Below are 15,924 nucleotides of genomic sequence, written 5' to 3'. Positions count from 1 at the left end.
CGCGACCAGGAGCTGGTAAGGAGATCCGACTCCAAAAGGCACTTCTGCACCCGACGCCCCAAGGCCTTGTGTGCCCAAACCGATGGTGCCTAGCCAACCCCTAACTTCCCAACTTACCTCTCGAAGTGGTGGTCGCACCCAGAAGACCTTCGCCCCCAGAGCCTGCAGTGCCTTTGCAAACCGGAGGTTTCCCATTGAAACCAACAGGGCACCCGACGTCGAAACAGCACCGTGCACCCGGCCGCCCTAGTGCTGCTGAGGGTGCACCTTTGGTGCTACTTTGGTTCCCCATTTGCCCTGAGTATAAAGTGCAGGAGCTTTGCTCCCACAACCCAGTGGCCTGCTTGCCAGCAGCCGCCAAACGGAGGCCCCCCTATCCCCCATAGGATAACATTGGGCCTCAGCACTCTGCACCCGGCCGCCCTACTGCTGCTGAGGGTGTAACAAGACTGCATCCTTGACCCTGGGGGAACCCTTGTTCTTACGCCAGAAGCTCAACTCCAAATTCCGATTACTTACCTGGTACCCGTTAACTTCATTTCACTCCGTAGGAATCCATTGACTGTTTTTGTCTGAAAAATGTTCTAAGTGTGGAGTTGATTTGTATGGAAACCTGAAAAATAAAAATTGTGCAAAACTGACTTTACTTACCTTTTCTCTAGGAAATGTCCCAATGTGTGATATCCAGGCATATCGAACTGAGTAGAACAAGTAATCTTAAAAGTAATCTCAAAAGTAACGTAAAAGTAACTTACCTGTAGCTCTTATTGCAAAATCGATACACTTTATATGTACAGCATTCCACAGTATTGAATTACCAGTAATTCAAACTGTAACCATTTCAAAGTACATTTATACTTGCATTTCAAACTGTATATTTACTGCAAAGTATTTATCAACGTACCTGTGCCAGGCTTGCTTGGTTCTAGGAAATAAAATAACTAAAAGAATATTTTTATACAAAAAGAATTGGTCTGAAGTTCAGTCTTTGAGTGTGTGAATTCATTTGCTGACTGAGTGTGTACAACAAATGCTTAACACTGTCCTCTGACACTCCCTTACTACTCAACCACACTACCACAAATAGAGAGTGAGGTGCTATCTAACTTTACCTCTGCCTACCTTTGGGGTTCCACTGGACTCTGTGCACACTATACCTCACTTTGGTATAGTATATACAAAGCCAGCTTCCTTCACTGCACCCTTTGTTTACTAAGAACCAGTTGTACACTGTATAAACTGCAACTGAATACATATGGAGTCTGCTGAAGAACACATAGCTATGGCCCACTCTCTGGGGCTAAAGTACCACCAAAAGGAAGACAAGTGCAGTGTGTGACTACTAAACTGAAGTATGAATATAGAAACAGCAATTCAAAAAGTAAGGATGAAACATGGTGGTTAATTGAATTTAGCGTATGTGTAACAGTGTTACTGAATTCTTTACAGAGGGCTTGCTCTCTCAAAATAAGTTGAATTTACGGCCTACACTTTAAATTGATGAAGTAGTAGTAGTAGTAATAGTAGTTGTAGTAATAGCAGTAAAAATAGTAGTAGTATTAATACAAGAAGTAACAGCAACAGTCATAGCAAAAGCAGTAGTCTTAGTAAAAGAAGTAATAATTATTGTAGCAGAATCAGAAGTATCAGTAGTAGTAGAAAGAGTAGAAGTCACAGTGGTAGTAGTAGTTATAGTAAAAGCAGTATAAGTATAAGTAGCAGGAGTGAATAATAGTAGTAGAAGCAGAAGTAGTATTAATAGCAGTAGTCATAGTAAAAGTACTAGTAGTAGTAATAGTAGTAGTTACGGTATTAATATTAGTAATTGTTAAAGTTGTAGTAGTCACAGTAAAAGCACTAGTAGTAGGAGATGTAGTATTAAAAGTAGTCATTGTTAAAGATGTAGTAGTCATAGTAAAAGTACTTGTAGTAGTAATAGTATTAGCAATAGTTATCATTCTTAAAGTTGTAGTAGTCACAGAAAAAGTACTAGAAGTAGTGAATGTAATTGTCGTCCAATGATCATCATTGTATATCTGAGTAAGAATTGACTGGGCCTCCCTGTTGGGTGACTTGCTTCACGCGATCCTCACTTCCACAGCAGTGTTCTTCAATTGTTTCAACTGGTGAATACTCACTCCGCATTTTTGGCGGCCTCTGAGAGGTTCTTGGCTTCTTCCAGCCGTTCCTCCAACCACTCCTTGTTCTGCTGGTAGTCGTCACAGAACGCCTTGATTTTGCTGATCAGCTTCAGCAGATCCTGCGGAGTTGCGGGCAGTTTGATGGCTAGAACCTGATTTGCGACTTTCTCAATGTCTTCAGGTGGCACAAATTCATCTGTTAAAAAAAGTAACATTTCTCATTAATATATTGGCTGCTGATGAAAGTGACAACTTGACAAAAGAAAACAACAAACACTTTTATGTGTCCTGAGAAAAGCTTGTCTCTTTCCTGCATAGCAAGTCTGCGCTCCCCTTTTTCAAGCTTTTCATATGATTTTGCACATCCACCAATGGGTGGGATTTCTCATTCGTTCACCCTTCCTGCCACAGGAAAATGTAGATTCCACACATCTGCAGAAATTCGACTGTATTCATGTGTTCTTGCTTTTAATTTCTTATTTAACTATAAGCAAAGAATTTTACTGTATGTGGACATGGACAGAATACAACAGGTTTCTTTCAGCCCCCATTGAAGCACTGCACCTACACTACCTAGTATTAGGCAGACAGATAGTAGTTCAGGAAACTCAGTGCGCGGAAAAGTGAGCAAATAAGGGTGTACTGAAATGCAGAATATTCTAGTCTGTGCCTATTTCAGCAATTCTTTGGGGAGAGGAGGCAACTGCACCCAGTGACAGGGTATGCCCCTAGAGGAGCTGTACCGCAGAGGAGTACATTGCCCAAATTGGTGGAACAGGGCTCTTTTCTGTCAGTTTGCAGGAGAGAAATGCCCTATTTTGACACATCTTTAAATAAAACTCTGTCAGGAGACAATCACAGGAGAATTAATCATAGGTTTTAGGCTCAAAATATTGCAAAGATGTTAATTTATGGAAAATTCACTTAGTAGTGTCAGGGAGCCCATTTATCCTCATGTTTCTGCATATCTCTGTGATGGTGGCATCATGAACTCATATAAAAAAATCAACAGTGAAATTTTCTTATTGAGAGATTAAGGGTCGACATCAACAACAAAGGTAAGGTTAGGGTCTATCAAAGAGCCAGACATTGATTTGACCACCAAAGTTAGACATGAACTCGGGATGACGTGAACATATAGACTTGAAGATAAGAACACATGGTGACCATGCACTGGTATTTGTGGACAATGGGCTCCGTGAAGAATGGGAGACACAGACGTGTTATCAAAAACACTTTCTTTCAACCATATATTGTGCTACCCTTTCAAAGTTCCAAAACCCTGTGGCATTTTAGCCTCACCAGAAGGCTCCTGATCATCAAATATATTTTAGGACACCCAAATGAACAGCTCAGGAGTCATCCCAGCCAGAGCTGTCATCAACCACTCCCTGGAAGTGGGTCTATTCATGAATAAAGTCAAAATCTCCTACATGAAATCTATTCTAAAAATAGGCATTGATCCAGTGATCCTTTCTAACTTTTGCCCAGGTTTTAGTGGTCACTCCTTTAAAAACTGACAGAAGGAGATTCCTACACTCAATTATCAGTCTTCACAGAAGAAAACAGGCAACTGACATTGAAACTGAATTCCTACCCAGGAAAAATGCTCACTCATAGACACTGATTTAGACATAGATAGATGTATAAATTTAATTGACATCAATGACAACGATGTTTTCCAATTATACATACCTAGCAGAAACCTCTTCACTTGTTGGATGAGATCTTTGGTTTTTTCTCTTTCCTGTTCCATATTTTTCATAGCTTTCACTAGTGTCTCATTTAGCTTTAGAGCTTTGGCCTTCGACTCAGTAGCCATTTTCTTTATGACTGTAATCTAGAAAACAATGTTTAATAATGAAGGAAAAGCAATCATATTTGTCATTCAGATCATTCCATTTCTAAGTTCATTTTCCTTGTATAGGTAGTAGATGTAGGAAACTGGCATTTTGTTGCAGTTGTCCGCACACTTTTTGCCACATTTTTGAGTACTAGATGCTGGTTTTCAATTCTAACAGCGCACCGAGGCCTGCTAACCAGACCTCAGTGCCAGTGCTCTTTCCCCTAAAACAAGTTAAAGTCTAATTGTAACCCAATTGGGAAGGACTTTAGCACCGCTATAAGTCACTAGTATATAGCACCCCTGGCACCTAGGGCATGGGTACTAAAGAGGGTTACTAAGGGCTGCAGCATGTTTTATGCCACCCTAAGAGACCGACACACAAATTCATGGTGCAAACCATGAGTGAAAACACGACATGGCACACTCACTGTGTGCCACACCAAAGTAACTGCATATAATTTAAGTAAGTCACCCCTACAGCAGGCCTTGGAGCCCTAAGGCAGGGTGCATTATATTACATGTGAGGGTATATCTGCATGGGCAGATATGTCCCGGTGCTGTCTTGTTCAATCACTAGATGGCAAAAGTGAACAGAAAGCCATCTTAAGTATATGTACTGGGCACTGGTCATTATGAGTTCCCTAGCTACATGATGGCGTCACTGAAAATACTGGTGTTTGGTATCAAACACCTTGGGCCCGATTACGATGCGGGCTGAAACGGCTCCAACCTGGCAGGTCCACTCATAATTTCATCAGTCTGAGATAAATATAATGACCTAAATAAAATAACATTATACACTTAAATATCTAAAATCTATAAATTGTGTTGGGTATTATTGTGCTTATGCTATATTAGAGCAAATGGTGATTTAAAATGTTTAGATTGTGTTGATTCACATTATTAAGTATTGCTATGTATGGTTTTCCCATGAAATATAAGTTAATCATTTAACATCTCTGTTAAAAAAACATTTAACTTATTGAGATTTGATAGCGATGTTAGCTTACCTGGTTAAACACAGAATAATATTAATGTATTGAGTATCATCTTTTTTTTCTAGATGATGTCTAAGTGAATTCGGTTGATTATCCTGCTTTGGAAAGTAGTGCGACCCAAGCCAAAAGGCAGCGGAGCGCTGTTCATGGTCAAAGGCAAGCATAAAGTTGGTGATTAATAGGAGTAGAAGCTGGTGAAACTTCGCCTCTTTCCTAACCTGGAGCGTCCTGATGGACACGGGGATATTGTTCCAGAAACTGGGTGCATAGATGGAAAAGGCCCTAATGTCTTGTTTTTTTTAAATTCTCAATTCTTAGTCTGCAGTCTAATGGTATCCTGGCTGCAGGTGTGCTGAGAACCACCAGGGATGGTGAGCTTCTCTGCAAGATAAGTAGGGGTGCTGGTTGAGATGACATTGTAAATAATGCAGTTAGTTTTGAAGATGATGCGTACTGGCAAGGGTAGACACTGGAGTTCCATCAGGTTGGGTGATGTGATCATATTTCTTCAAGCCCTCAATGAGACGTGTTACAGCATGCAGGATGCCCCTTTGATGTGCCAGTGTGGAGTCTGGGAGGCCATAGAATAGGGCAGTACCACCATCCAGATTCAAGAGTACAAGGGCTTGACCAGCAGTCCTGAAATCACTTTTTGGTAGAAACAGTTTCACTTTCTTTAGAACAGAGCAGGCCATCTTTGTTTTTTTGCAATGCGTTACTTGAGGGAGAGGTTGTTGTCCAGGGGGAATCTAAGTGATTTGACATTTGGTGAGCGATGGAGTTCAAAAGTGTCAAAAGTAAACTACAACACACTAGACAATTGATTTTGAGAATTTTTAGCACTAATAATGATTAGTATGGCCTCGGCTGGAGCTTTAGGCTGGGGTAACAATTGCCAGTTTACATAACAGCCTTAATCTGAATTTGACTACATTCTAAAATCATTTTATTGTTTTTTCTGATATTAATGCGGATATGAGCCTTGATGTCTTATCTAGAATTATAAAATAGTATTTAACTCAAAAACAAATATTTAAATATTTTTATGATAAAAAATAATATAAATCCATTTGATATATTAACTTTAAGTATAGAACACAACGAGAAATTCCACAGCACTTTAAAGTTAATTTTGAATTAAAACTTTAATTAACAGGAATATATTTGATTAAACAGACATTACTTTTCTGAAGTTCAAATTAAAACATTAATTTGCCCCTAAAGAAAAAAAAACTTTTAATGTGCAAAAATAATTTTCAAAAATCATTTATAGTCTTAAATCAAATTGATGTAATGATTTTTATTAACATATACTGTTACATTATTTTTTACATTCAGAATGGATCAAAACAGTTTTTATTATATAATAATTAATATGTACTATTTGTGTATATTTACTAAAACATTAATTTATGTTTATTTATAATCTAAACCATTTTAAATATTTTAATTTAATTTAACAATATTTCTAATGTGCGTTTCTTTAAATCCTACCTTCATATGGGAGAGTGTTGCAGTACGAGTAGTTGGCTATCTATGTGTACTGCTAGGCTTACTTTTAGTAGTAACTTACACTCAGAGTTTGTGAATATCGAAAAAGCAGTCAACTTACTCAAAAGTGTAAACGTACTCAAAAGTGTAAGTTACCTGTGTGAATCAGGTGCTGAGAGTTTTATATTTCCCAGATTTGCACATGACGCATCTAGAGGAAACTGTCTGTTCACATTCGCAGCTTATTAGTTGTGAAAATTTCACAGCTGTGCAGTCCCTTAGGGGTCTAGCACAGACGTGAAATGAGGGTGGGTTTTTTCACCACTGAAGTGTCAGATTAACCATTAAACGATGGGTAGTCGATGATATGATAATCATATATTATTTAAATGGATGTATTGCTGTTGCTTGGGAGACCCTGACTTATTCTAACCTTGGTTTTGCTTGATTTTACTGTTTACATGTTCGCCTGCTGAAAGGACACTAATCTCAAAACGTGTCTTGATTTGAAACCTTAATCATGAAAATAAGTATTTACTTATCTTGATTGAAATATTCTATGCAAACATAAAGAATCTTTGTGTTAATAACGAATAAAAAATGCAAGGACATTTTTCCTAGTGTATGTGTGCCCTTAAATGACTGTGAAAGTATCACCGGCAGTTATGTTGAAATCATGAGTACCATTGGGTTGGATAACAATGAACACCTGCTATTCAGGCAGGGGCAAGATGTCCCAATGGTCGAACTTGCAGTTTATGTTATGTTATGTTATGATGACCACACTAGACATGCATTGAAGTCTCTTTGCTGGCTACCAAAGTCCTGTCACAATTTTAAGATCCTGTGCATATTCCACAAGTCCCTACACAGCTAGTCACCGGAATATTTTTTTCACAATGGTGCGAACTACATGATCTCTGTGCAGTCACCAAGGTACAAGAGGTTCTGTGGAATTGAGTATGTGTACAATGTTCCACTCTCTGGAACTGCCTCCTGCTTAAATTTGAGACTCTTATAGAACTCCTTTCACATTAGATGAGGATTAAGGACACACCTTTTCTGAAAGGAATGACCAAGGAGTAATTCTTACATTGCCATCTACAATCAGTCATCTTTGCTCCACGCGGGAACCATGGCGTAGAAAATAAGTGGTTTATTCCAGATCCAATCGTCCACGGCGCTCTGCGACTGGCCAGATGGGATCCCAACAGAGAATTAAGTTACTGCTGTTGGAATCCATGGTCTGCTCGCAGGTACGTGAGGCCGCTTGAACATATACAAGTTTGAACCATATTACATGCATGTGAACCCTCCATAGCTGCATGCACGTGAACTATGAATAACAGTGTGACGCGTACACATCTACTACAGCAAGTCAAAGCCTACACTTGTCCAGCTGCCTCGACGAGAGGCGGCTATGCTAGCCAAGTGAGCCTCCTTCTCCCTCAACCTAAGCCTTTTCCCTCATAATTCATGAAGATCACACTGCGACTCGTGATAGACAAGAGCAACAGCCCTCAAACCATTCAGTCATTCAGCCTAGGGTTTGTGTTTGTCCAAGGCAAGATTATTCTGGGCAACTGCAGCACTAGAAGTGGCTGTTGTGACATAGGGTGCTTTATATAATCTTTAAATAAATAAATACTTCCAAATCCAGTGCAATGATTTTCGAAGTATATGCAAACTGGTACTTCGTTGTTTGGGCGCTCTATTTTCCCTCAGCACCAAGGCCTTTTTTATTGTTTGTTGCAATCTGGTCCTCTTGTGACTCTTTGCGACGGTGACATAAGTAGGCCTGGGCAAAATGTCCTTTATAGCAACATAAGGTTGCATAATATCTGGCATTTTGAGTTATGATTTTATGTGAAATGCCTGAGATTACGCCTTATGCCACGCCATTCGGTTAGAAAACCTATTACAGGAGCACAGGGAGAACGTGGCCAAACTAAACATAGATTCCTGCACCACTGTAATTTGGAACCTGTACTTAAATGAAGACAGAATGACCAACATCTAAGGCTACTAGAGTTGATTTAAACCACAAACATACATTGAACGTTCAAAACGACATGTATTAACAAATTCATAGACGAGGAGTATTTTTAATTTGGTTGAACAACAACACCTTACCGAAGTCTCACTATATATAAACAGTGGCGTAACAGTGGGGCAGGACTGTTTTTGAGGACGGTGGAGGTGAGCAAGTCGTGTCAACTACCAACAACCCCCTGCCCCGAGAACAAGTTTCTGTCGGCCGCCAGACACACCCCCCCCACCCGCCCCTCCTCCAGAACAAGTTGCCCGTCGGCCGCCAGACACCTCCCCACCCCTTCTCCAGAACAAGTCGTCCATCAGCCACCACCCCCCCCCCCCAGCTCTTACTTGCACCGGATGGCAAACTCAGGGTCTGGTCTGGGTGGCAGTAGGTCTAGCTATGCCAGTGTGTATAAATTAAATCAATATTTGAAAGAACGTCTACTCCAGTACCTTCAGCGGGAATGCATTTTTCTTAGTATGCTAAAGCTACACGTTCCCTTGCAGTGATCCTTAGGGTGAACCTCTGGTTTTGGGATTGCTTGGGCATGACTTCACATCATAGCAATGGGAGCACTTGGTGGAGGTGGGAAAATAAGTGAAATATGATTCAAATGCTCCATTTTGTTTATATGTTTACTTCTTTCAATTTGATTCCAAAGTGTGTGAGTGAGCTATACCTTATTTTGTGAAAAATATTAAATGAACTGAAAGATTAAGAGTTATCTAAGACAAGTACTGTGTGTTAGTCAAGTGTTGTATTCACTGGCCCCACCTCCAGTGACATGTTAAGGGCCACACCCTTTACTTTTGCTGTAGGTTAATCAGAATTGCTTGAGGTAGAAGGAAAGTTCGATTTGGGGGCTGTGAAAGGCAAATTACAGGCCTTTAAATAGCACTGTCTTCTGTCAGTGGTATACCCCCACTGCTAAACATGAAGATTGCATGCATATTTTGAGCTTCGTGCATGTTCCAAATAATCAATTAAAGCTGTCTTCCTGTTCTATGCTTTCTGGCAAAAACATTTCTGGTAACAAATTTGTGATGCCAATCCACTTGTTAGATCCATTGAGAATATATAACTTAGTAAAACATGCATAGTGGTCAGATGTTTTAAGAGACAAAAGTACAATTCAAAGAAAGGATCTGTGGCAGACTGACCACTACTTGTGTATAACTTGATCAATGGTTCTACCTGCTGTTCAGACTCCTGCAGTTGGCGTGTGAAGTTGTTCAGCGACAGATCTGCTTCATCAGCCATCTTCAGTGCACTTGAGGAGAGAGTCAGCACTCCACCACAGTTTGGCCCACCACACTTTTTATCACCGAAGTAATTCCTGCATAAAGCGCCGCCACACCGTGAATTATCGCAGGATGCATTATCTTCAGTTCCACACACCTACAAAGCAAAAAAAAAGAAAATTGCTAAATGACTTTGATGCATCACAGTCCTGAAAGAAACCTGGACTTGAGCTACATGTCTTGTAAATTTCTTCAAGCAAAAACACCATATTAGGTATTGCTTTGTAAATATTCACAAACTTTGTTACAAAGTAATCAGTCTTTCTGTGTGGTTCTACTGTGCTGCTTAGTACAGGGCTTTGCTTCTTATTGCCTTTCAACTGGGTCTGGTATAACTGAGGCGAGGAGACCAACACACATATCTTTTTGGAGTTGGGACAAATTAAGGTGAAAGGTTGCAGGTTTGATCGTGATTACTTTATTTATAATTTATGTATTTACAATGCCAGAAAGAGATTTTCCATTCTAGCAGGTTTCACAGGAGCCAGGGCAGCCCCATCCCAGTTTCTGCAAGCTTCCGTGGAAATCCCGCAGGAGCAAAAAAAGCAGAAAAAATAAAATGTGGGTTAGACTCCCACCCACATTCTTTCACAAAGACAGATGCCCCCAGTGACTTGTAAAATCCGAGAACTCTGCTAAGAACTCATCGCAGGGAGAGGGTGGCTCCTCCCAATATTTGGTACACCAGACTAAGCTCTAGGTAGGCCAGACGAGGATTGATGTGGGCAGTTGTGTTCTTTTTGAATTTCCATGGTTGGACATATGGGCCTGGTGAGGATAGTAGACATTCTGTGCGGCGGTCGAAGCGGGATTGATGGGAAGACTTAGAGAATACCCCGGGACATTATCCCTCTTATTGTATTTGCCTACAGTACCATGTCTAATACGCATCAACTTAGTATTGTGGGGAGCTGCTGCTCTCCAAAGTGTGTATCACCAAATTTCTGCTGATTCATGAGGCTGGTTCACTCACGGTGCTCCTTTTTCTCTCTTTTCTTTACTACGCATGCGAGAAATATTGGTGTTCTTTAGCACTGCATGTTGGGGTTCTCAGTGTAGGTGGGGGGTAACAGTCTGGGAATGGAGAGGTTTCAGTGATTTTACATTGTTACATACACTGACACGCAACAAAATAACTTTGGGTAGGGATGCCATTGGCAACACAGTATACTATACTCCAGAGTGCACCGGATGACTCATTGTAAAAAGCGACTTACATGGCTCACGTAGAATATTAGAGGACTTAACAGTGCCTGGAAGGCTAGACAAGTTCTAGCCTACCTTGACAGACACTTCATGATATTGGATTCCTTCAGGAGACCCACTGGGCCCTAAGGCACCCGTTTACCTCTGCACGCAAGGGGGGTTTGCTCATAGGGACTACTTGTCCTACAGTTCTTACTCTAGGGGTGTATAGATACTCATAAAGGGCCAGATGTATCGACATTGCATTTTGCAAGTCCTTAATAGCAAAATGTACTGATTCACTATTATGGACTAGCAAAATGCAATGTATGTAGGTTTCGCTAAATAAATTGCGATTCCTACCCATTCCTTATTTGCGAATCGCAAATTGCGAGTCACAAATAAGGGAAAGGCTTCTCATTCATTCCTATGGGCCTAAAGGCCCATAGGAATGAATGGGAATTGCATGTGCAATTTGCGAGTACCCAATAGGTACCCCTGAAGTATGCATGTGTGCACATGTGGCGCACATACATGCCCTAAGGGCATGTATGTATGCCACATGGCACCTAGGAAAATGCAAAGAAGTGCATTTTTCTTTGAATTTGCATATTACCACCAACTTGAAGCTGGTGGTAATTTGCGATTCCTTAAAGCCAGGTCGCAAACATTTTTTGCTTCCTGTATTTCATTTAAGGAATCGCAAATTGCGATTCCTTAAATGCATTCGCAAAATAAGGAATCACAATTTTTGCGATTCCCTATTTTGTGAATGCCTTTTGAGATGATACATCCCAAAAGGCTTTATACATCTGGCCCAACATCACATATTAACTTTAAACTACATCACTGCTATAAAAATGTGGAAGGGTGCCTCATAGTTTTGGTGGGGACAATCAAGAACAAGTGTATCGCATTGATGACCATATATACACCTAATGTTTGATTTGATTTTTAATTTGTAAAGCACAGCAATTACCCGAAGGCATCAAGACGCTGTAGTCACGACCATCCAACATAGAGCAGAGTTTCTCAGACCCAACTTTATTCAGGGGAAACTGCCTAAATAGTGTAGAGCCACATTTTAAGAGCCTTGCTAAAAGGCAGATGTTTGATAATTGAGTTCAGAGACTGAGCGAGTGAATTCCAAAGTCTGGCGGCAGCAACTGTCTCCCCCTCTCTTCCTCCGGATCCTGAGTACAATAACCATGGTGCGGTTGAAAGAGCAAATGTTTCTACCCGAAATATAACAATGGAATATGTTTTTAATCCCAACAGGGTTTACAAGGTGAATAGCCTTATGAACAATACAGATGAATTTAAACAGAATGTGCTTCCTGATGGGGAGCCAATGCAGCTGACCCAACCCTGCAACCGCTCACTGGCACATAGGAATGTAAAGAATGGCTCTGGCAAGCGCATTCTGTACCACCTGAAGTTTTGCCTCGGTGCTGATGTTTGAGTCCCGGTATAAGGAATTGCAATAATCTAGTCTTGACATGACAAAGACTAGTGCCACCTGCTTCCACGAAGAAAGGAGGATAAAAGTAAAGATCCTCTTTTACACCCTTATAAGCCAGAAGCAGGTGGCAACTGTTTGATTGGCCTGTCCATTCAAAGACAGCTCAGTGTCTAGGATTACCCCAAGATCTTTCCCCTTCCCAGCTGGAATTGGGCGGGTGCCTAGGGGTTTCGGCCACCAATTACCATTCCAGATTGAGGTTTGCGTCCCAAAAAGCAGCTCCCCGTTTTCTCCCTGTTCAGTTTAAGGAAGTTCTCTGCCACCCAGTGTCCAACCTCCGACATACATTGGGATAAGTTATCCGCGGTACCTGTGGAGTTGCCGGGAATTGACACAATAATCTGGATGTCATCAGCATATGATATTGCATACATCCCATAGGCATGGATAATGGTAGCATGTGGGGACACACATACAAGTTAAAGAGTGTTGGGCTCAAAGATGAGCCCCACAGCACCCCTACAAGGCAGAGAGAAAATATCTGAACTAAGTTGGTAGAGCAATACTCTCTGAGAGCGACCATTGAGGGAGGTAGACAGCTAGGCCTAATCCTGCTCTGTAATGCCCAAATCTTGGAGGCCCTCAATCAGCAGCGAAGGAGAGATGGTATCAAAGGCTGCAAAAAGGACCAGAGCCACACCTTGCCCCTCATCCACTAGTCGCCTATGTTGACAACTCACAGTTCTTTCTAGATATACTTATGGAATAGATCAACTGAGAATATACTTTGGGGAGAAGATTTTAATCCTATAATGGTCCCCACTCGGGGCTAAAAGAGCTCAGAATATAGAAGCCACGGGGAAATTGGGGCAGAGGTTCTAAATGAACTGTGGGCTGGAGGACTTCTAGCAGATTTGTCTCCAAACAAGGCAAGAATTTACTTTCTTTTCAGCCCTTCATGGCACACTGCCCCATATTGATTACTGGCTGGCCAGTCGGGAGCTGCTCCCCTTCACAACCGAGCTGCTGCATATCCCATGCATGCTGTCAGAGCATTCCCAGTGAAGATACTGCTTACATTTCTGAGCTCTAAACCTTTTCGCTCAGCCAAAGATTCCCTGTGAGTTCTTTGATGGATCCGGTGTCCTGGTGTTCCTTGGAGTCCTTTACTTTAAACCAATGCACAGTCTCATCCCAAATTAATCTGTGGGAGGCCTCAAGGCCTGTATTTAAGGTGTGGTAGTTGCAAAACATGCATGAATCCTAAAAGATATTCATTGGCAGCTTGCACTCCTGGAGTCTGAGCATGCTGTGGTGGAGACCCGGGTGTACGTGCATCCTCCAAACATCTCTAGGAGGAGCAGAATCGACTCTTACAACAGAATTGAGACATTGCAGAAAGGGAGGTACATTCCTCAGTAAGTAAGTATGTGTTGGCCAGACAGTATGGGGAGCGATCCGGAAGAACACTCTCCTATTTTCTTTGTAGGGACTGTGGCAAATCCAACATAACCCAAATTGACACTGTTAGAGGAGAGTCCCTCACACGTAGTGGGAGTATACTTAGTGAGATCAACCGATAATGTGAGTATTTGTACATTACAGGTGCGATGGAATCCAATAATTCATTAGAGATTATCTGGATGAAGTCACATTGGTATGATTGGTAGATTATCACTGGCTATTCCTAAGTAACCCAATCTCCATGGATGAGATAGTTGCCACCAGAGACACCCTGACAGGGGACACGGCACCGCATGGAGATGGCCTGATAGTCAAATTTTATAAAGCATATAAGCACATCTTGGTGCCACATTTGCTCGAGGTGTATGCACAGGCGCCGGAGGGAGGTGCACACTCACCTTCGATGCGGGAGGCAAATATTTCAATACTACCCAAATCACAGAAAGACCCTAAAAAATGCATATCCTCCCATCTCTCTGCATAACTGTGATAATAAAATATTCGCTGAGGTCATTGCATGTCTGCTCTCCCTGCTACTTGAGAGCATAGCCTCACTAGTACAGTCAGGTTTCATTCCACATAGGTCCACGACTATTAATTCCTGCATGGCCTTTGCCATGCTCCATTTACTAGACCCAGGTATCAAAGTTGCGTTCAACCTACTCGATGCAGAGAAGGTGTTAGCTCCTTGGAGTGGCCTTTTCTACTTTAGGTACTTCGTGCGTTGGTCTGTCCCTGAGTCTTGTTGCATTCATTAAACGGTTATGTGCCAAACCTGCTGCCCGGATAAAGGTCAACTTTCTGATGTCTGGGACTATCTCCATTGGTAGGGTAGCATGACAGGGATGCACCCTATCGCCATTATTGTTTATATTTATTTATTGTTTATATTAGTAATGGACCCCCTAGAGCGACAAGACCAAGAAAAAAGCATGCACAGAGGCCTTGCCCATGTGAGGGGACACCCCCTACTACCCATCCACTGACGATAAATTGCTGTATGTCCATGACCCAAAGAGGTGATCTGATATGGTCGATTTTCACGGCTAGTGATAAAATGGCAGAAAACTGATCTTTTTACACTTACAGACTCCACACAGAAGAGTGAGATGGAGTTCCTATGAGTGAGATGGAGTTCCTATACACTCTGTAGCAGACTAGGTTGGATACCTTGGCACGTTGCTTCAGAGGGAGGTGCAGTCAATGAATCTACGGGTCGGACAATGAGAAACTTACACACCAGATAAATGTCTTGATACAATTCCTCCTTTCGCTAGCCAGGAGAGTAGCTCTGATCAAAATGATCATCCTGCCAAGGTTTATTACCTGTTTATGAGTATTCCCATCCCACTCACTAAAACTTGTTCTTCACTCTCACGACTTTATTAATTAAATTGATATGGGCAAATAAACTAGCTCAGATAAGGTGGGAAACGATGAAGCTCTCTTATGAGTGTAGAGAATTTGGGATCCCAGACCGAGAAATATATTACTTAGTGGCCCTGTGTTACTTTGCGAGGCATTGGCTCCACCCGAACACATGCCTTCCCTATCTTATTCCGAAGAGTAAGTGGGCTGGAAAAGTTTCTCACTATATGGTGTTCCCTGTGGCCTTCAAGAGACCACAGAGAGAGGAGAACACGGTTACCACGACTGGCTGGGTCTGGTGAGTCCTGAGCTGGAAACTGGGGAAACCCTTTTTGAACTCACCAGCAATGCATATTTCCAAGAACCTGTTACTGCAACTTACGGCTGAATGTGTAGTACAACGACCCTGGCATTAGTATGTGGAGGGACAGTTTCTTACCCTGGACCAGTTCCATCATAGGGGTAATCTTACAGACTTAGATTAATTTATAAATATGCACACCTTCAATGAACAGGGGTTCCCTGTGGAGCCTTTAATTGCAAAGAACAGGATGGGCGACTAGACTGTACGGGCAGTGCCCGAGAGATGGACTTTGTAGTGACCCAACTGACACACAATGTGCCTACTGC

General features: G+C 41.7%; 1 protein-coding gene across 2 annotated transcripts in view; it reads right to left on the bottom strand.

Moving 5' to 3' along the window:
• The window catches only part of LAMB4 (laminin subunit beta 4), a 572,267-nt gene that overhangs the window by 52,896 nt on the left and 503,447 nt on the right, over positions 1 to 15,924 (bottom strand). For both annotated transcript variants that reach the window (XM_085654108.1, XM_085654109.1), the window contains 3 exons: positions 9,709 to 9,912; positions 3,837 to 3,981; positions 2,139 to 2,337 (listed from right to left, as the gene is read on the bottom strand). In XM_085654108.1, coding sequence (XP_085510234.1) covers positions 2,139 to 2,337; positions 3,837 to 3,981; positions 9,709 to 9,912 — 548 coding nt within the window. The remainder of the gene's footprint in view (positions 1 to 2,138; positions 2,338 to 3,836; positions 3,982 to 9,708; positions 9,913 to 15,924) is intronic.

The sequence above is a fragment of the Triturus cristatus genome, chromosome 4_1 (genome assembly GCF_964204655.1).
Source record: "Triturus cristatus chromosome 4_1, aTriCri1.1, whole genome shotgun sequence".
NCBI classification, from domain to species: domain Eukaryota; kingdom Metazoa; phylum Chordata; class Amphibia; order Caudata; family Salamandridae; genus Triturus; species Triturus cristatus.
This window is presented reverse-complemented; position numbering and strand designations above follow the sequence as displayed.